The 22,241-nt window shown below is 38.0% G+C and overlaps 1 protein-coding gene across 1 annotated transcript; it reads right to left on the bottom strand.

Annotated features, from left to right (window-relative positions):
* Positions 1 to 431: 431 nt before the first annotated feature.
* On the bottom strand, positions 432 to 9,936 carry LOC149209787 (uncharacterized). The gene is made up of 2 exons (XM_089398746.1): positions 9,495 to 9,936; positions 432 to 532 (listed from the first exon to the last, which is right to left on the bottom strand). Exons 1-2 carry the CDS (start codon positions 9,934 to 9,936, stop codon positions 432 to 434), a joined length of 543 nt encoding a protein of 180 aa, XP_089254872.1.
* Between the last annotated feature and the right edge of the window lie 12,305 nt (positions 9,937 to 22,241).

Below are 22,241 nucleotides of genomic sequence, written 5' to 3'. Positions count from 1 at the left end.
CAATCCCCAGGTATGTGTCATGTCGTTCCTCAAGTTTTCTTTGATTTTCGCTGAGAGATTTATTGCCATGCATGTCGCTCTGTCTCCATATCTAGCAGGTGTTCATCCGCCTCTTAGCAATTCAGGATCAATGGCCTTCAAGAGAGCAGGATCAAAGAACACTGACAGAAATGCGAGCAACAGTTGAGTGAGTGTCTACAAGTCTGTTGATCTATGAAGACACCAAGATGATCGTAGACAAGGACATCAAGCTGAAATGGCAAGATGTCAATGATGCATTTGTAGGCACATTGGGGGAATACTTTGAAGACCGCCAGTTTTACATGAACATTCACAACTATGATTTGTACTTTATTGTATGCAGATATCCCGAATTCCCTTGCGGGAACATGATTCACTGGATCATCTTGCACACTGATCCTGATACAATGTCATTGAGCAGTGTCAGCGAGACGGAGATTGCAACCTTCAGGGAACAGGATTATGATGAGATTTATCATATGTCGAAGCCCGTAATCATCATGGGGACTCCCTACAGCATACCCAGAAGCAACGTCAACTCTAGAGAAATCTTGAAGAACTGGGTGAAGGAGCCGACTAAATTCAGGATGACACCCAACTAGATCTACAAGACGAAGATACTGCATAAGGCGTATCAATACTTGGTCATATTTTCATGTCAACTATATGGCCAAGAGAGCACAAAAACCTTCCCATAGAGTTGGGTGATTGCATTGGACCAATTGGGTAGAGAAGGCAAAGCACGCAACTCGTCCGACATATTGGACCATCAGCTGAAGGAACAGGTAACAAGGGCTCAATAGCTGCCCAAAGGTATGCAAGTAGAAATCTACATATCCTCTTACATCTTGGATGAAATTTGTGCCCATCAAGATTTCTCGGGCTTGGAGTGGGCATGGACCTCGGTAGAGACCTCTGTGAACACTTATTGTAAGATGTTGTCCAAATGCAGCTTCGGAGGAGTTATCACACGGTTGTCCGATCATTTTTTCACCCCGACTTAAAAGATGATATTCAAATAGGATCCACCCTGCATGTCAAAAGCAGCAATGGAGGCACTGATCGACGTAGCTGATTGGTATGCCTCACCGTCTGACACCTTCATACAGATGTACAGCGCAGAGAAGCCTCCGCATGTTCTATCGAAGTTTTCCCTGGACATACTTGTCATGCAGGAAGTATCATATTACATCTTGGCAGGATTGAGAGTTAGGCTACACCGGAAGAAGAAGGAACCTTGGCCCACTCTTTCGTTGCGGATCAGGTTATATGAGATACAAAGTTTCAAGCATGCGGATGTTGAAGCAGAACAAATGAATAAATATCCATTCGACCTCTGAAGCTACAATCCGTATGACCTGCATTGTCTTGTGAAAGATCATTTCACGAGAGTACAGTTCAATTGGATCCACGGGGCATGTCATTGGGCGGAGGAAGACCCATGGAGATATTTTTATAGCCTCTCAAGACCCAATGAACAGGTCGGATTCACTGTGGAATGGTTAGCGAAGCAACATGAAGTAGCATCCCAGAGAGCAACTGCAGCAACAGCAGCAGAGGTAAACATACCAGTGCGTGAGAAGGCCAAGAGAAAGATTTTCGACAACATTGAGGAAGAAAAACGCTGCAAGTATTGAGCAAATCCACTTATGGAGAAATAAACTATGGCTATAGAGGCAATGACGCGATAAGCGAAACATGAAAAGGCAGAAAGAGAAACGGAGAATGGATGAAACAAAGAAGGATTTCCATGAGTTGAAGGAGCAACTCTGAAAGGAACATGAGCTACGTAGATAGGAGAAGGAAGCACATGAGGAACAGGTACAATAGGGGCTGCAACATGTACAAATAGATGAAACTGCGTCTGTATAGGTAGTGGACTCATCATAACAACTGGTAAGAGGTAGACAAGGTGAACCATTGCAGGAGCAGGACTTCGCTCAGGAGATAGAGAAAGCACTTGAACAGATGGATATGGATATGGAGCAACAGGAGTTAGAGCAAGACATTGACCTCATGCCTCACCACTAAGAGGTTGACCCACCAGCTTCACCGCATCCAAAAGAGGAGTAAGTCCCGAGTGACCAAGGAGACACTGAGATCCTCGGAGATCAGCCGAAAGGAGGGATGCACAACATCTCATTCAACGAGTATCAACATAGAGTTTGAGGAATGAGTGATCATGTATGACATGCACAAACATCCAGTAGCATTGGATGATGCTACCAAAGCATATATCGAAGCCACTAGATCAAGTGTTCGCTTTCTGATAGCTGAGAATGAGCAAATGACTAAGGAGCTACAAACGGCCAAGCAAGGAGGAGAATTGGTTGCAACATCCACCCGAGTAGAGTTGAAGAAGGCAATACTAGATGAAGTATTGTCCCTTGGCACAGTCATGCAGGTGTTGTATTCCAATTTTGGTACCGTGCATAAGGCAGTGGTCCATCTCCACGATTGGCAGCAGCGATGTGCTAAGAGAGCATGTATATTGTCGAATGTGTATGCTGTTGTTGATTACATGCAAACATGGACAATAAGATACAAGGGAGCCCCACTTCACTTTCCTAAGATGATGAATCCTAGAGTGATCGAGCTGAAGGCACGCATCCAGAGTCAGAGCTAGAACTTTGAAGAGCTCAACTCATCACTAGTCTACAGACTTCCGATGCACATGTTTTCAAGAGTACGGATGTTATTGTGCGCGCACATGCGATCCCATCTATTGGGACTCTCACCCAGGCGAAGACAAAGGCATAGGTTCGACTGGAGCTTGACTCGCACTTTGACAAGTTGATGTGCATAACCACCAACCCAAACTTGGTGACTAGTGCAGACACCATGCACACGTATGTTGCTAGTCTGATAGCACTCAAGACAATGATGTGCATGCTTTCAGGCGAGTTGGACAGAGTAGCCCGATTAGTGTACTCGGATGCTATGGAGGCAAGAGTTCGCTTCCAGAAAGATGTCACCTTAGAGCACACAGACACCATCACGGACTACCAAGCTTGTTATCAATTCACTATTGTCAACCACCATGAGGATGTCGAAGAGTTGGTCTTCCAACAATTGTTTAAGTCATATTGATGTCTTGTATGGTTTTCTTAAGCCATTTTATCTCACATGGGTACATGTGCATTGTAATGTAACGTCTTGTCAAGTGTAAGTCAAGTGTCGATAGTTGGATTGGATGTAAGAGTCATAGAGTAGATGAAGAGTCATGAGGGTAGATGAACTGTCATAAAGAGGAATGTCAAGGGTCACCCCACCCTTTGCTATAAATAGTCTCTCATAACTCATTGTATAGGGTTTTGGTCATCCAAGCTTCTGATAGGAGTATCTTAGAGAAATATTGGATAGTATTCTAACAAGCCTCAACTTCTCCACTGCGCAAAGCTAGTATATCTCTTTGGAGGAGTAGGTGGTTGTGGTTGTAACGTTTCACTGTCGGAACTAGTGGTTGGACATGGATGTATTGTATGACTGGAACTTACACTTCTTAATATAACAAGAGCCAACACATTTCATGCATATGTTGTATTGTATTTTAGCTATCTGTTTACTCTAAATGATATATGTATCTGTTTGCTTACGCATGTATGTATAACCATTTTTGTGTATGTATGTATGAATCTTTCTTAAATGTGTTGTTGGTTTAATCATAACTTTGGATTGCTAGCTAATTTTCCTTCCATGTTGTGATGCATCTTTGCTCGTGTGTTCCCTTCTTAACTCCATGCTATCACAGGTTTCTAAGGGAAGCACTCACCTCACCCTCCGTGTGTTAGAACTGTTCATGCACCTTCCTTGACTTGTCGCAGATATCACACCTTTACTACCATCAGGGACATCTTACTTGCCTCTGTGCAAAATCGAGGTCAAGGCATTACCATATGACCTACAGCTGGGACTCCTACACCAAGCGGTCTGAGCTCTAATTGGGACTTCTTACTGGGGAGATCCCCTGACATGTCGGCGGGTCCAACACCGTCAACATGTTCATATACAGTTTCAATCAGTTCATGTTGTTCCCTCCACTTAAGTTACAATCGGTAAAGTTATAACTTATCATGTGAATAAAATGTATGATATCATGACTAAATCTATTATTTATGCATATATGAGTTTCTTTAGTAGGGGTTCTTGAGGGAATTGTAAGGGACAAGGCAAAAGAATAAATGTGACTTGGCATGAAAATAGAAACAAAAGAATTAGATTATATATTCATTTTAATCTCAATTCATATGATTTCAACCAATTGACCGAGATTGGCCACCTATATCTAGGAGGACCTTCCCCTACTCCACTTGTATCTCTTAATTCTCCTCAACCACACACCAATATCATGGATATACCTGAGCCTCATCCTCCTCCATACTATCACCCCCATTATCATGATGGATGGGAGCGCAACCCCACCATACTAGCCTTTAGGATCGTTAACTAGTCCTCTACTTCTCATCATGACATTCATCCACCAGTTTCTATCCCTCAAATTCCATCTACCATGTCTAATGCTAAGCATCCCTATACGAGAACCTCAAGTTTCCCTTTTATAAATGAATAAAGGAAAAAACTTGTAATCATTGTACTTATTTTTTGTTCCACTAAGGCCACTTCAAACCATTCTCACACCAATACTCCTAGGATTGATGATGAGGGGGCAATTTTTTTCCTCTAGATTTGAATATTGAAGTAGATGAAGGACATAGGAGTGATGAAAAGAGATAAGTCTTTGGCTCACACAAGGATCCAAAATTATCATGATTGGATTCTAATTTGGCTTTGTTTGTTTACACTTCAGATATGGGCATATACATACATTATGACAAAAATATTAATATTTTATTATGATGCTTTATGAACATGTGGGATACATAAGGATGATGTCATGAACACTATTTTTGATGAATTTTTATTATGCTTATACTCATGTAAAGGTCTTAGCAGGTTGCTATTTGAAGCAATAAGAAATGACAACTTCAACGATGTTCTTATCTCTCAAATTTCTCTCTCACGCCCTCTCTTCATTGATGATATCCTTATCTTCTTTGATGGAGGAATTCCTCACACCATATATTTAAAGTCCATCTTGGATCTCTTTAGTCAAGAAATGGGTTTGAAAATAAACGACCAAAAGTCTTTCGTTTACAACTAGGCAATACTAGAGAATGAAATCATCTCCAATGAATACATTCTAGCATCACCTCTAAAAATATTAGCCAAGGTTTTAGATATCTTGGTTTCATTCTCAAACCTTGCAGTTACCACAAGCATGACTAGATATGGTTGCTAGAAAAAGTAGAAAAAAGTATCATACATTGGATTAACAGATGGATCTTCAAAGTGGGGTGCTTAGTATTATGTAAGTTTGCAATAAAATCCATCTCGATCTATTAGGACTCTCTAGCTTGGATTCCCATGGGGATTTTGAACAAGATACGCCATCTCTTGATTGTTTCCTCTGGTTTAGGGAGGAGGAAAAGCAAACTTTTTCTCTCCCTACTTGGAAAGTAATTTCTCTTCCAAAATCGTCTAGTGGATAGGGGATAAACCTCATACCAAATTTTTCTCAAGCATTGGTAACAAAAGGTGTATGGAACCTCATCCAAGGGGATGGCCTATGGGCACATTTCATGGTCTAAAAATATATAAGTCCTTTACCCACTCTAGAATGGATTCGCTCTCCTCAAAATTTATGCCTATTCTCTCCTTATCCCCCTCATCCTCGTATGTCAATTGTTACTCTCCTTCTGAACCTACTACAACACAAACTAAATCACCCTAGGAATTTTTTGATGGTGTTGGTCAAGGATTCCCCTGAACTAGAGGTGTAGGGGGAATTCTACATCATTTTGACCCTCATCTCCAATGAAGGCATTCTAGAATCTCCTGTAAAAAATATTAGCCAAGGTTTCAAATATCTTGGTTTCATTCTCAAACCTTGTAGTTACCACAAGCATGACTAGACATGGTTGCTAGAAAAAGTATACAAAATAACCATACCTTGGATTAACAGATGGATTTGTAAAGTGGGTTGCCTAGTATTATGTAAGTTTGTAATCATATCCATCTCCATCTATTAGGCCTCTCTAGCCTAGATTCCCATGGGGATTTTGAATAAAATACAAGATCTACCTATCTATTTCCTCTAGTTTAGGAAGGAGAAAAAGTTTGTAAAGTGGGTTGCCTAGTATTATGTAAGTTTGTAATCATATCCATCTCGATCTATTAGGCCTCTCTAGCCTAGATTCCCATGGGGATTTTGAATAAAATACAACATCTACCTATCTATTTCCTCTAGTTTAGGAAGGAGAAAAAGCAAACTTTTTCTCTCCTTGCTTGGAAATTTATTGCTCTTCCAAAGTCCTCTGGTGGAAGGGGATAAAACTCCTCCCAAATTTTTCTCAAGCATTGGTAGCAAAAGGTGTATGGAACCTCATCCAAGGGGATGGCCTACGGGCACATGTCATGGTCTAAAAATATATAAGAGCTTTATCCACTCTAGAATGGATTCACTCTCCTCACTGGATATTCTCTCTTTATCTCCCTCATCCTCATCTGTCAATTGTTACTCTCCTTCTAAACCTACTACTACACAAACTAATTCACCCTAGGAATATTTTGATGGTGCTAGTTAAGGATTCCCCTGAACTGGAGGTGTAGGGGGGATTCTACATATTTTTTACTTTCATTCTCTCTCCTTCTCTGCTAACATTGGGTCCACTACAAATAACCTCACCAAACACTCACTCTCTACATCATCATTCTTCTTTCTATCTCAATAATGTTGGGTCTCTCCATATATGGAGATTTTGGAGTGGTTATAAAATGGATGCAAAAAAAGAATCACTCAACCTAAAATTCACTCTACTTCCACTAATGGAAAAAATAAATCAACAAATATTATATTTCTCACGTATCTCTTATGACCACATCTATAGGCACAAAAACAAAGAGGCAAATCAAATCGCAAAACCTGGACTAGATCTCAACAAAGGCACATTCTCAATCTCTGAGATTAAATAGGCCTCATAACATAATCTATTTTTGACCCTTGGGTTTGACTAAACTTTGGGACCTATTATGCAAGAAAAATGTTTTTTCAGGAATTATATGTGAGTTTTTCTATTAAATATGTTTTGTGTGTTTCTACACTTTTCACATGCTATATATATATATATATATATATATATATATATATTTATTTATTTATTTATTTATTTTTGTTGCTAAATATTTTGGAAGAAAATGTCATATGTGGACTATATTTTCAAAGATAACTTTGCTATCAGTCTCTATTTGTAAGACCATGGGAGCATGTAAGCAAATTTTGACACATGGTAGCTGTAAAAACCAATACAAGTTTTTTTTATACACACTAATGTTATCTTCTAAAGGAGACAATGCACACACCAATGCACTCGATCATTAATGGCATGATTGCATGCAAATTTAAATATACAAACTAACATTATAAAGTTCATAGTTTTGTAAATTATTTTGAGAGTGAAGGATAAATACAGATATAGAGCAAGAAGCGATGCACAAGATGTCCTCTAACTAGGCTCGTCTCTCTATCTATCACTATTAGGAATTATTACTGCTAAGCAGGGTGAAGATATCATACTAACATAGAGTTGGCATACATAAATAGAATGATCACCTTATATATAGCTACATCTAACATCTTATAGAATAAAAACAAAAGTCATATGCCTGAGATATTACCATTTTCTTTGCATCTATTTTTATCCATTTCCAATTATAATTTATGTACTATTTCCATTATTAATTTCATTATCCATTTTATTTTATGCATATTCCCATCCATTCATCCATTTTATTTTCATGTGGAATTCCTTTAACTCCATATCACTTACCTTACCTACTTTTTACTAGAGATTTGTTTTACCTCTTTTATTATTCCATTTTTGAATTTTTAGTCATTTGATGGATTATAAATGTAATAGAGCTCTCCTCACCTTTACACATGCCCTCTAGGTCACGAACTCTTACAATTTACAAAAACAACGAAATAGGGATTGTTTCATTGGTTCTCCATTCAAATAACTAATGGGATTATAAAAATGAACTCATACATGAAACAATTCATTTGGTTCCATAGCTTGTTTGACACTAAACCTTCCAAGAGGTTCAAAGCAAACTCCAAAGCCTTCAATCCTCTCCTCATAAGTATTATTTATGTTACACTTCAATTGGTCCCATAGCTTATTTGACATTGAACTCTCCAAGAGGTTCAAGGCCAACTCCAAAGCCTTCAATCTTATCCCATCAGTACCATTCTTGTTTTATATGTTTAGATAGGGTAGCACTTAGGAATCATAAAATGATAGGGTAGGTAGACCAAATCTATGGATGGATCCAATCTTATCTAGCTAGCCAAGTTTCATGGACTTCTATCACCCATATAGAGCACCATATGTAATTAAGAAGTGCTAATAGAACAAGTCTTCTAAACTTATATAAAAAAATGAGATTTTCCTTGTTTCCTATTTTGGCAATGGAGAATTCAATCCTACCCAAAAAGTAATAATATTTTTATTGAGAAATTTAACAAGAAAATTTACATTTTCTATGTAAATTATAGATAAATATATTCGTTAAAAAATAAATTGAATATATTTAAAATAAATAAAATAAAAATAATATTTTTATTTGTAAAATAAGTACAAAATAATACTAACTAAACACCTTTAAGTCAAGCACTTGCAAAATACTTTTTTTAAAAGGGAGTTGCCTTTAGTGTGACTTTTTGGAATCTTTTCCAGTGGATTTTTATGGTCTAATTTCTCTAAATTCCCGCAGGAATTCATTGAAATCACAAGTTTGATGGGTAAACCCTGCACAATAATAATAATAATAATAATAATAGCATTTTTAATGTTGCAAAACCAAGTAAAAACCACTCACTAATTTGCTGCTCTATTAGAGCAATTATTTCACTTTATAAAGCAAAATCATACATTTATTTCTAAGCTTAGGGAGGATGGAAAACTTCTACCTATTCTGATGGAAACTATAGCGCGGGGACCGTAAAATTGTACTAAATGCGCAAAACTAGGAGAAATCGCAACAGTTTAGAAATTGCATTGACTTGCCAGATTAAAAGTAGCAGAATAGAATGCATAATTTATTCAGTACAGAAAAAGCTAGATTGTTTTAATATCATATGAGTACCAATATACATATGGAAAGGCTGAAATATCAAGTAAATGCTTAAACCTGTGAGAAAGTAAAAACATCCTCTCATACTTTTACACCGCCTGAAAGTCTAGGGAAAAAAAGGTACCAGAAGATAGTATGATTTGTCCAAGCAGTAAGCTTGAAACACCAAAAAAATGACCAAACAGTTTGGCCAGAGATAGATAAGTCCTCATTATCTGAGCATCTTCAGTCAAAAAAGTGAAAACAGAGTGCATAATTTATTCACTTGGTTAATGATTTACCTATCTCAACGCTAGTGACAAATAACTCCTCCCGCTCACCACTGGCCTTCTTCCCCACAGGAATAGTAATGGTCTCGTTACCCCCACATATTTTCACCACAGTGCCCCTCTCTTTATTACATTCTATTATCGCCCTCGCGTTATACAGCCATGGCGCGCCTAGCAGCAGAGAGTAGGAGTTCTTGGGATTCGGCAGTGGCAAAACATGGAATGTGGTCAAGATTCGAACCCGGCCAACATCAACGGCAACGTCCTCAATCACACCTGCTGGGATACTCTCACTCCCGCTAGGAATTTTCAGAGAATGAGCACTCGGCCCCGTGGGTTGGAGGCGCAGAGCTTTCATTGTATGATAAGGCATTATATTCACTGCCGAGCCGCTTCCTATAATAGCGTCGCGGACAACGTTGCCGGCTATCACCACGTCCACTGTCATAGCCATCTCCACAAAGAGATACAGAAAAAGCCAAAGCAGAAAGAAAACACTCTTTAACCTTAAACCCTAATTCTGAAATCCAGAGAGAATTAGGACGCGTAACGCCTTCAACCCTTTTGCTAATTTGATCACAGAGCGTGAGACTTGTACATTTTCTCCCGCGGAGAGCGAGAATGACATGTACACCTAACCGCTCATAACTCAAATTGGAAAAATAGTGAAGTCCATTCAAAATGGCTTCTATACCATTTATGAAAAATAAGAATTGGTGGACTAATAACTACGACACGGTGTTGTGGAATCATTGGCTTACAGTGTTAGATTTTGGAAGTACAACAAGATAGGACTCTTTGCAAATCATTCTAAACACCAAAATTCTAGAGATGTTTAATATCAAAATTATAGATCACTTTGATCCACTTAATTATGTTGTTTATCCCGTTTTCTCCTACTTATGTAAATAGTGCGTTAAATTTGGGGTAATATTTCATTAAAGAGTTGCGAGAAGGATGTCCTATTTGACATAGTCAGATTTTTTCTTAATCTTATCAAGGATGTCCAATTTGACATAGTCAGATTTTTTCTTTTTTGTTTTATATTTCTTTTTAATTTATTTTTTAAATAATTATTATGAAATGAGATAAAAATGGGTTTGGAGTATGCTCTAAAATTGTTTTTGTTTGACTAAGAACTTGTCTTCCTTGGATGTAAGGAAACATGTTGATTGCCTAGGACCTAGAGGCAACAAGAGTGAAAGCCTGCCCCTTTATAGATCACCAACGAGTAATTCTAGGTATTGTGTTTTTTGTTGAATAATAGTAATAAGTGTGCCTACATTCACAAATAGGAGCCAATGATGGTTGTCCCCATTGTTGGTTTGATAACTGAGTAATGATAGGTGTAGTTGTCATTGAATAATAGCAATAAGTCAGCCTACATTCACAAATAGGAGTCAATAATGGTTGTCCCCATTGTTGGTTTGATAACTGAGTTATGATAGGTTCTCTCATTATGTATAAAAAGAATTAAAAAAGAAGAAGAAGAAGGTAAAAGATATGGTAAAAGTTAGCGTGATTTGTGAGCTTGTAATATGACATTAAAACTTTAGGCCTAATTGAGTTTTTTTAACATCATTATGTTATTTTTCAAGCAAAATATAATGTATATGTTTCCATTAGTGTAGCTTTTGAGTAGCTAAATGATGGAATCTTGCTACAAAAACTTGTGGAGTTGTAGAGAACACATTATTCTTGTGCACAACTATTTTTCCAATATATATATATTAGAGCCCCTGGGGAATCTCAATTAGCGATGGCCTTGAAAATGAAGTATTATGTTCCAGGTTCAAATCCCTCAAGTTTACCCATGTGCAGTGTGTTGGGGGTGACATGGTTCGCCTAGAGTTTATAGTGGTAACGATTGGAATAGACCATGTGTCACGTGAGTATGAGATTGAGCCAATTGCCTATATATATATATATATATATGGAAATCATTATATCCTTGAAATTATAAGATCTTCTACTAATGCAACCTAAAATGGTCATACCATTATCAAACATTCTCTTTTCTTTGGATGATAAGTATTAATGTCTCCTAGTGCACCATATAATTTTTTTTCCTAATGGTTAAAGCCCCAGAAAGTTAGAGTGGAAATAGACGAGAGGTTTTTAAGATTTTAATATATTTCAATCAAGAGAATAATGTATTGAAAATAGTAAAAAATATTATTTTTTTAATATTATATACACACACACACACACACAAGTGACTTTATATGTGGATCCTATTTTATGGAAAATGCATTTGTTTAGATTATATAAAAGTAAGGTCAAAGATAGATATACATTTGATTTCTCAAAAATTGATGTTTTAATGTATTTGTAGCCCAAACCACCAGGTTTGTGATCCTAAACCTATATCTGAAGCAACCAAGCCACTGAGCATGTATGATTCCCATCAAGAAAAAAGTAAATTCTAAAAATGTGTGTGTTTTCCTAGCACATGCATGTTGTTAGTACTAATAATGCATGCACGTTCATAGTGCCAAAACTTTGTGTGTGCTTCTAGTGCTAGGAACATGCACACCTTCCTACAACTAATGACTTTGATACATGGAAATAACTAATGACTTTAGCACAGGGAAATAGTGACTTTAACACATGGGAAATGGTGGAGTTGGGATTGGGGCAGTGGGGATGGTGAGAGAGGGACGAATAGAGAGGATAAGTGAGATAAAAAGAGAAAGAAAGAGAGAGCTTAAGAGAGAGGGGCAGGGATTGGGGAAGAATGAGTTGGTGGGAAATGGTTGATTTTGGTTTGGGAGGTCGGAAGGGTGAGAGAGGAAGTGATAGAGGGGCCAAGAGAGATAAATAAAGAAAGAAAGACAGGAGGGAGGTGAGTGAGGGGAGATAGTGAGTGGGAGTCAAGAAGTGAGGGAGATAAGGAAAGAGGGTAGGGAAGGGATAAGGAGGGAGATATTTGTGGTTGAAATAGGGAGAAAGAGGGACACAAAGTTGGAGGGGGGTGTTGTGAAGGAAAGAGAGATAAGTTGTGTGAGAGAGTGAGAGTAATGGGGGTATAGAAAGAGAAGGGGGAGAGACTGGAGGGGGAAGAAAGAGGAGGAATAAGAGATAGAGAAATGACATAGTGGGTAAGATAATGAGAGAGGGGGAGGGAGTGAAGGAGAGAAAGATAGAGAAGGATAAAGAGAGGGAAATATATATAGAGCTGGAGGGTAGAGAAAGAGAGAGAGATTTGGGGGCGACAGAGAAGGAGCGAGGTGGGAGATATAAATATATCTGGAGGAGAGGGAGTGAGTAAGAGAAAGGGAGAAGGATAGATTGAGAAGGATAAAGGGAGGGAGATAAAGACAAACTTGGAGAGGAAAGAGAAAGAGGGGGGGTTGTTGTGAAGCATGGATTGAGTGAGGGAGGGAGGGATAGAGAAATAGAAGAAGCGGTGGGGAAAGAGAGAGAGAGAGAGAGAGAGGGAGAGAGAGGGAGAGTGATCTGAAATGTTGGGAAAACTTGTTAATGCTATGCCATCTCCCTCATCAGTATTAAAAACGTGTTTAGGATCATCTTAAAGTAACCAAAATATGAGGATTTATGTGTCAAGCGTTATGTGTATTTTATGAGAAATTTATGAAATTAATTAATTGTTTTAAACACATATACAACAAGTAAAATTACAGAGAAGTAAAACGCAACAAACTCATAAACACAAAAATGATAAAGGAGTTCACCCCTCTTGGGCTACATCTTCTTGGACTTGCTTCAATGGCTAGGCCCTCTTTGGTTTAATGGTCAATTATCTGATTGCATGCACTTGCAATGCTCCAATGGATTTGCAACCTACTCCATTGGATTCAGAAGACTCAAAAACCACAAAAATGACTTTCCAAGCTTTGCAAGTGGACTTCAGCTGATGTAGGCTTGACCTCCTCTCCTCATGGCCCTAAGCTTCCTTAAACTTCAATGTAGCAAAATCACATACAAAAGTGCCTTTCTTCCTTTGCAAACTATTCCATTGTGTTAAGAGCATCCAAATCATCTAGGAATGACTCTTTTTGAGCCAAAATTGGTCATAAATAGCTAAAGTTATGGCCTCTTTAGTTTCTCGTAGGAAATCTCCACTAAGTCTGCAAAAATTCCTGTTAACTCCCCCAAATTTGGAGGTAGCTCCGGATTTATCGACTCTGCCAAAAGATCCGCCAACTTAACTATGGTTTAGTTAATGGTTAAGCATGGTTAATTAATTGTTAAACCTTCTTAGTGCATTAAGCACGGTTAGCATTAAATGTCATCGATTAATTTGCAGTGCTGGTCTCATGGGACAGTGTTAACCCTAGCGATTAACTCCCAAACTCCAAAGTTTATGTCTTTAAATAAAATGTGCACTCTATATTAGTTAAGAACCAACGTGTGGCATAAAGGTGGATACTTGCACTTGTGTAGGCAAGGTCATGAGTTCGACTCCTTGGCTTGCCAAACAAACTTTTAACCAACCTTTGAGAGGGCACATGGCGCCTCCAGGCTTGCCACATGTCACCCTCATATTGGTCAACCAAAAATGCCTTTGCCCAATTCGATGCCGACAAGTGTCAAAATCCCATTGATCCATATGTCGAAATATTCTCAAAATATTCCCCAGAATATTCCTTTTTCTGACCGGGTTGTACAGATGCCTAGTCAGCATCCCAGTCACAAAATTTTCCCTATTTAACAAAACGGACAACAAGCTCTAAATTTCTCATACGAACTCTGTTTTGAGTGAAACAAGTTGCATTGGGATCATACTACCGATACGGATGCGGTCATTCAAGTTTTGAGAGATTTCGAGCACCTTTATATTTTTAGAAAATTTTACCCCTAATCGAAGTTTCGATCACTCCTTCCCACTAACAGGCTTTTGGACCCACAAAAGCAGGTTATTTGATGAGAGCTAAAAAATATCCTAAGCTCCCAAGTTCTATCAATTGATCCTACATGGAAAAATCTCCATGAAAACCACTTGGGTTCACTAACATGCCTTGCCTTGCAAATGGCTTGGCACTTCAACCAATGTTCTCCTTTTGCTGCTAACCCAATCCAACACTTGATGGATTCTTGTTGATTAAACACCCTACTATACCAAAGCGATCCCTCGATGCTTGGAAATCTGATTGATGGCCTTCCCACTGAGAATCATGTTCCCCCTTTGCAACACATGCATTCGATGCAAACTTCTCCTTGGAAACCACTTTTCCAAGTTAAGCCCATCTGAGTGAACTACAACAATGAGTTCCAATATCAATAATAACAAGAAAATAAATGACCATTCTTTTACCCTCACGGTTGCAAATTCCACATATGGAAGAATGCATTCTTCATCTCTTGCACTTCTTGGCATCAATACATCAAATCGCATTGTAGACCATTTGATATTTGACAAGGGTTGCAATTTTTTTTTGCATTTTTGTCCAATTTCGCTTCTTGATTCCATCATCCTCCAATAATAACATGTTTCTCATGTCATGATTTGAGAATGAAGGTTAATCATGAGCCTCTTGCTCAAGCGTGGACCTTCCAAAATCCTGCAACATCTTGTCACAAGAAACACCATTAACCTTGAAATACACTCATGCAAGAATATAACTTGACGACCTCTTCATTTTGCTTCTTCAAAGCAACAAATGTCACATCATGTGAACATCACAATGCAATCTTACATCTTGGTGTATAACCATCTTGGTGTTTAGTCGATGGTTTACTAAACACAAGTCGACAAAAACATGCTTCTCAAACAACTTACTTTCAAGTCAAGCAAAAACATGTATAACAACTTGAAGATTTACAACAAGAATTCCACATTCTCATGAAACAATTCGTCACATCTCCCTTTAATATTTGGAGACAAAATCAACTCTTCCAAGTCGATATAACATACATGTAACAATTAATTGACCACACAAGCCGATACTCATGCATGTTAACAAAGCAATCAACCAACACAAGTCAATCACTCATGCATGTTCAAGCACAATGAAACTATTAAAAATTCCACGATTCATACACACAAACTCCCATGCATGTATAACAATTCTCAACTCTCTCACAAGTACAATCACAAGTACAAGAATCTCATTAGTATGTACGAGTACTTAAAGAGATGAAATGACCAAATTTGTTGCAATAAAGTGATTCAACATACTCCACTTTCGAACACCTTCCTGGCATAAACATGCCAGTTCACGAATGCAACATGCATGCAAATTTGTAGTTGCAAATTGCCATCTTTGTTGCATCTAAGTGAGTCAACATAACTCTATTTTTCCAACATCTTGCTTCATGCAATATGCAGCATACTTTCAAGAGAAAAGAAATGCATCCAAATAACAAGGAAATGCATTAATAAGGCAATATTTGCATCAATTGCCAAAATAAATGCAAGGCCTTAATTGGTTAAGAAATCTAACCATCCATTTCCAAACCATTTCAATGGCGCTTCTTTCTGCTGCACTTCATCATGTGTATCATCCTGACCCACATCAATTATGGAATCCTCTTTTCCATTCTTGCCAAATTCTCTCTCCACCTTCTTCAAATCACATGGATCACTTGTTGGATGCAAAGTCCAACACTTGTCTACAAGATGACCCTGCTTATGGCAATGAGTGCAAAATAATTGCATCTTAGTTTCAACATAGTTTCCATTATCCAATGGACCTTTGGCTTTCTGTCCCTTTTGTTTCGAAAGTTTCTTGTGTATGGCTATCCTCTTCCAACACCTCAAAACCATATGGTTATTCAAACCACAAAAGGAACATGTAAATTTTCTCCAAATATTATGTGAAGATTTAGCATGTTGATCATAATCAAAAGAAACTTGATTAAAGGTATATTTATACTTTTCACATTCACCTTTGTCCATTTCTTGAGGAGGTGAATTTGATGAAGTAGTGGCTCTCTTCGGAATATCAACACTGGTTTCAATGACCTTAGAGCTTTCAACATCCTCTTGTTTGCCATTTCCACAAGTTGCATGCTTATGAGCATCTTCTTGCAAAGTGGGTATAAAACTTTTGCATTCCTCATGAACACAAGCTTCACAAGATTTAGGTAATGAACATGTAATAAAAGTCATTCTTGGAACACCTTCATGTGCCTTCTTGGATTTTGAGCATTCTCCATCATGTTGTCCATAACCAAGACCCAAATACCTAGGCCTTTCCTCAACAACAATTGGCTCAACTATGCCTTGTGCATGTTTGCCTAACCCTTTACCTCCATAACCATCTTCATCAATAATTTGGATCATATTCCTCTAGCGTGTCTTTCAAAAGCACCAAAACATTCATTTTGAGAGGAAATTGAATTTCATACCTCATTTTCATGCACATACTTGGCTAGGGTTTCCTTGGCATCATGGATTTGAATCTCCATCTCATGCATCTTTTCAAGAAGCTCTTGGTTCTCCTCCTTCATGGCCATCAACTGCTCTTCAAGTATAGTGTTATCCTTCCTATATTCATCCAACTCTTGCACCATATCCCTCATGATGATAATATCTTGCAACATATATTCATCAAAGAGTCTTGCTAAGGAATATGGATTAGAAACATCACTTGTTGAAGCTGCCATCACATAAACTTGCACACAGATAAATTCTCCTTGCACAAATACAAAACCAATAGCTAATTTTCTAGCTAACCTTGGAAAACCATCTCAGGGTTAAAATGGGCTAACAAGTGCTCTAATACCAACTTGATCTGAAATGTTGGGAAAACTTGTTAATGCTATGAAAACTCCCTCATCAGTATTAAAATTGTGTGTAGGAACATCTCAAATTAACCAAAATGTGAGGATATATGTTTCAAGTGTTATGTGTATTTTATGAGAAATTTGTGAGATTAATTAGTTGTTTTAAACACATATAAACCAAGTAAAATTGCAGAGAAGTAAAACACAACAAATTCATGAACACAAAGCTAATAAAGGAGTTCACCCCTCTTGGGCTACATCTCCTTGGACCTGCTTCAGTGGCTAGGCCCTCTTAGGATTAATGGTCAATTCTATGATTACATGCACCTGCAATGCTCCAATGGCTTTGCAACCTGCTCCATTGGATTCAAAAGACCCAAAAACTCCAAAAATTACTTTCTAAGCTCTGTAATTGGACTTCAGTTGACCTAGGCATGACCTCCTCTCATGATGGCCCTAGGCTTCCTTAAGCTTAAACGTAGAAATATCACATGCAAAATTTCCTGTCTACCTCTGCAAGCTATTCCATTATGTTAAGAGCATCCAAATCATCTGGGAATGACTCTTTTTGAGCCAAAATTGGTCGAAAATAGCCAAAGTTATGGCCTCTTCAGTTTCTCCAAGGAAATCTTCGCTAAGTCTAGAAAAACTCTAGTAACTCCATCAAATTTGGAGTTAGCTTCGGATTTGTCAGCTCCACCAAAAAATCCACCAACTTAACTGTTGTTTAATTAATAGTTAAGCATGGTTAATTAATCGTTAAACCTGCTTCGTGCATTAAGTGCGGTTAGCATAAAATGTTATATGTTAAGGTTTGTAATGCTGGTCACATGGGAGAGGGTTAACGCTAGTGGTTAACTCCCAAACTCCAAAGTTTATGTCTTTAAATAAAATGCACGCTCCATATTAGTTAAGAACCAACGTGTGGCATAGGAGTGGAGACTTGCACTTGTGTAGGCAAGGTCATGAGTTCAACTCCCCAGCCCGCCAAACAAACTTTTAACCAACCTTTGAGAGGGCATGTGGCGACCTCCGGGCTTGCCACGTGTCACCATATCAGTGGTCTACCAAAACTGCCTTTGACCAATCTGATGCCGACAAGTGTCAAAATCCAATTGAGCCATATGTCAAAATATTCTAGGAATATTCCCTAGAATATTTTTTTTTTCTGACTAAGCTGTATGAATGCCTAGTCAAGATCCCAATCACAAAATTTTCCCTGTTTGACAAAATGGATAATGGGATCTAACTTTCTCATACGAACTCCATTTTGAGTGAAATGAGTTGCGTTGGGATCGTATCACCAAGACAGACGCGGTCATTAAGGTTTTGATTGATTTCTAACACTTTTATTTTTTTGAGCAAATTTTTGCCCCTAATCCAGATTCTGATCAGAGAGGGAGGCACTAGGGCGACAACAGAGAGGGGGGAGGAGAGAGAGGGAGAGAAGGGAATTGCGGGAGAGAGAGAGAGAGAGAGAGAGAGATGAATAAGAAGATAGGGAGAGATCGAGATAGAGGTAGGGGGGGAGAGGGAGGAGAAGAGAGATAGCCACAGAGAGGTAGGATTGAGAGTGAGAGAAAGAGGGGGGAAGAGGGATTAAGAGAGATATAAATAAATGGAGGGAGATAGATATAGAGCTAGAGGGTGTGTGTGTGTATGTGTCTATATATATATATAGAGAGAGAGAGAGAGAGAGAGAGAGGGAGAGAGAGAGCAGGGGCGGGAAGGAGGGGAGGGGGGGTTGTTGTGAAGCTCAAATAAAGTGAGAGAGGGATGGATGGATAAATAGAGGGATATATGTATATGTATATGTATAGAGAAAGGGGGGGAGTTGTTGTGAAGCTCAAATAAAGTGAGAGAGGGAGGGATAAAGAAATAGAGGGATATATATATATATATATATAGGGAGAGAGAGAGGGAGGGTGTTGTAAAGCTAAAAAAAAGTGAGAGGGAGGGATAGAGAAATAGAGGAAGGGGGCGGAGCAAGGGAGGGAGAGAGACAGGGATATAGGGACGAGAGAGAGAGAGAGATGTAAATGGAAATAAAGAGATCAATATTAGAATGGAGAAAGAGTGAGAGAGAGGAAGGGAGGGAGCTCAAGAGAGGATAAATATATAGGGAGAGAGAGTGGAAGAAGAGAGAGAGAGATAGAGATACCGAGTGAGAGAGAAGGAGAGAGATAAGGATGGAGAGAGACAAAGAGAGGGAGTGAGTGAGAGAGAGAGAAGGAGAGAGGGAGGGAAGAAGAAATAGAGAGACACATACAAATATGTAAACAAAAATAAAGAGATAGAGAGTGGGGGAGAAAGAGAGAGAAGGAAAACAACAAGAAGGGAGGAAAGAAAGAAGGAGAGAGGAAGGGACATTGAGAGTTGAGGGGGGGTGAGAGAGAAATATAGAGAGAAGGAGAGACAATGATGTAGGAGAGAGGGAGAGAGATAATGAGGGAGTTAGGGAAAGAAAGAGAGAAAAGGAGAGAGGGAGGGATATAGAGAAAAATATGGCAGGGGGATAAAGAGGGAAGATAAGAGAGATAGATAGAGAGGGAGAGGGATAGTGAGGGAAAGAGGGAGTAAGATAGAGATAGAGATAGCACTGGCGGTCTTCCGGTGAGGAATAGTAATGGTCTCGTTACCCCTAGAAATTTTCACCACAAAGCCCCACTCTTTATCCCTTCCGATTGATGCATTCGCTGCGGACAAAGCCCCACTCTTTATCCCTTCCGATTGATGCATTCGCTGCGGACATCCATGGCCTGCCTAGCAGCAGAGAGTAGGAGGTCTTCGGATTCGCATCTGGCGGTGGCAAAACATGGAATGTGGTCAAGATTCGAACCCGGCCAACATCAACAGGAACGTTATTAATCACACCTGCTGGGATACACTCACTGCCGCTATGAAATTTCAGAGAATGAGTACTCGGCCCCGTGAGTTGGAGACGCAGAGCTTTCATTGTATGATAAGACATTATATTCACTGCCGAGCCGCTTCCTATCATAGCTTCGTGGACAACGTTGCTAGTTATCACCACGTCCACTAGCATAGGGATCTTCGCCACGTTCATTGTCATAGCCATCTCCACAAAGAGGTACAGAAAAAGGCAAGCCAGAAAGAAATCCCTCTTTAACCTTAAACCCTAATTCTGAAACCAGAAAGAATTAGGGCTCCTGGCACCTTCGACCCCAATCCTAATTTGTTCACAGAGAATGCGAATTGCATTGTATATTTTCCCGCCGAGAATGGAATATATACCTAAAGTTCATGAATACAATTGCAAAAATAATGAAATCCATACAAAACGGCTCCTATAAAATTAATAAATAATAATAATCGGTGGACGAATTGTATTATTATACGGTGCTCGGAACCATTGGTCTACCGGTGTCGGTTTGGGTTTGAGATTTTGGAAGGGTTCGGTCGGGAGTGTTTAAGGAGGGGGAGGAATTGCCCAGTCAAAAGTGGCTGGAGTCTGGGTCAAAAAATTTCAAAAAAATTTGTAAAGGTAGTGTTTGAATTGTGTTTTTGATGGTGGAAATGGATTCAGCACCATCAAAAACGTCTGTAACACCTAAAATTTTGAAATTTAACAACTATAACTTGGATTTACAAAAATCCTTATCAATTTTTCTCTAAATATAACTAAAATTTCCATAAATTTCTGGCCAACTATGCCTAGTTACACTAATTAAAAGTGCCTTAATATCAAAATTATAAACCACTTCGATCCACTTAATTATGTTGTTCATCCCCCTTTTCCTGTTTATGTAATAGTTTGTTGAATGTGGGGTAATATTTTATAAAAGGGTTGCCTATTTAGTACAGAACGATGCCTTAGTTAAAGTTAGATTTCTTTTAGGTTTATTAAAAAAAAAAAAAATTGCTTTATAATTTCTTTAAACTCATTTTTTAAAGTAATTATTTCAATTATAAATGTATTTTTAAAATAATTATTGTGAAATGAGATAAAAATGATTTTGAAGTATTTTTAAATTCACTTTTGTTAAGAGTTTATTTTTTTTGGACATAAAGAAATAAATTAATGGTCTAAGACTTAGAGACATTTGACAAGAGCGAAAACCTATCCCCTTACAACATGGTTTTCCTCAAATAACAATATTGAGTGAGCCTGCTTTTGGGGATAACACACAGTGATGGATGTCCTCAAAGCTGATTTGAGAACTGAACTATGATACATTTTCTCATATATATGGTCAAAGTCAGTGTAATATGACATCAAAGCTATAGGCCCAATTAAGTTTTTTAAACATATTTTTGTTACTTTTCATGCAAAATATAATGTATATGTTTCTATTAATGTAACATTTGAGTATCTAAATGATGAAATCTTGCTACAGAAACTTGTAAAGTTGTAGAGAACAAATTATTCTTGTGCACAACTATTTTTCATATATATATATATATATATATATATATATATATATCAACCCCCCGAGAGCAACTCAATTGGCAATGACCATGAAAACGAAGTATTATGTTCCAAGAGGTTTTCATGTTCAAATCTCCTTAGTTTACTCGTGGGCCACGTGTTGGGGTCGACATGGTTTGCGTAGAGGTTATAGTGGTAGCAGTTGGAATTGACCTATGTCACATATATATAGAAAGTCATTATATCCTTGAAATTACAAGGCTTTCCATTAATGCAACCTAAAATGGTCATACCATTATCAAACATTCCCTTTTCTTTCGATTGTAGGTATGAGTGTCTTCTAGTGCACCATATTTTTTTTTTTCCAAATGGTTAAGAAAGTTATAGTGGAAATAGACAAGGGAGTTTTAAGATTTTGATATAGAGAATAATACTTTAAAAATAGTAAAAACTATTTTTTTTAATATGTACTTAGAATATACACAATCAACTCTACATGTGTATGTTTTTTTATGAACAATGAATTTGTCTAGATTATAGAAAAATAATGTCAAATATAGTGATATATGTAATTTCGAAAAAATGATGTTTTAATGTATTTGCAGTTTGTTGTAGCTGCTACAAAACCACCCAAAATTGTAGCCTATATATCAAAATTTTGGAGGCCCCTATGCTTT

The sequence above is a fragment of the Pinus tabuliformis genome, chromosome 1_2 (assembly GCF_031772625.1).
Source record: "Pinus tabuliformis cultivar Carrire ecotype Pingquan chromosome 1_2, CPIR1, whole genome shotgun sequence".
Taxonomy (NCBI): domain Eukaryota; kingdom Viridiplantae; phylum Streptophyta; class Pinopsida; order Pinales; family Pinaceae; genus Pinus; species Pinus tabuliformis.
Note: the sequence above shows the minus strand (reverse complement) of the source record. Positions and strands in the feature narration are given on the sequence as shown.

Coding starts and splice junctions, on each gene's coding strand:
- LOC149209787 (XM_089398746.1), bottom strand. CDS start 9,936: ATGGCTATGACAGTGGACGTGGTGATAGCCGGCAACGTTGTCCGCGAC. Junction 533..9,494: donor TGTCACTAGCGTTGAGATAG/GTAAATCATTAA, acceptor GGTATGCTGTAG/GGAGTCCCCATGATGATTAC.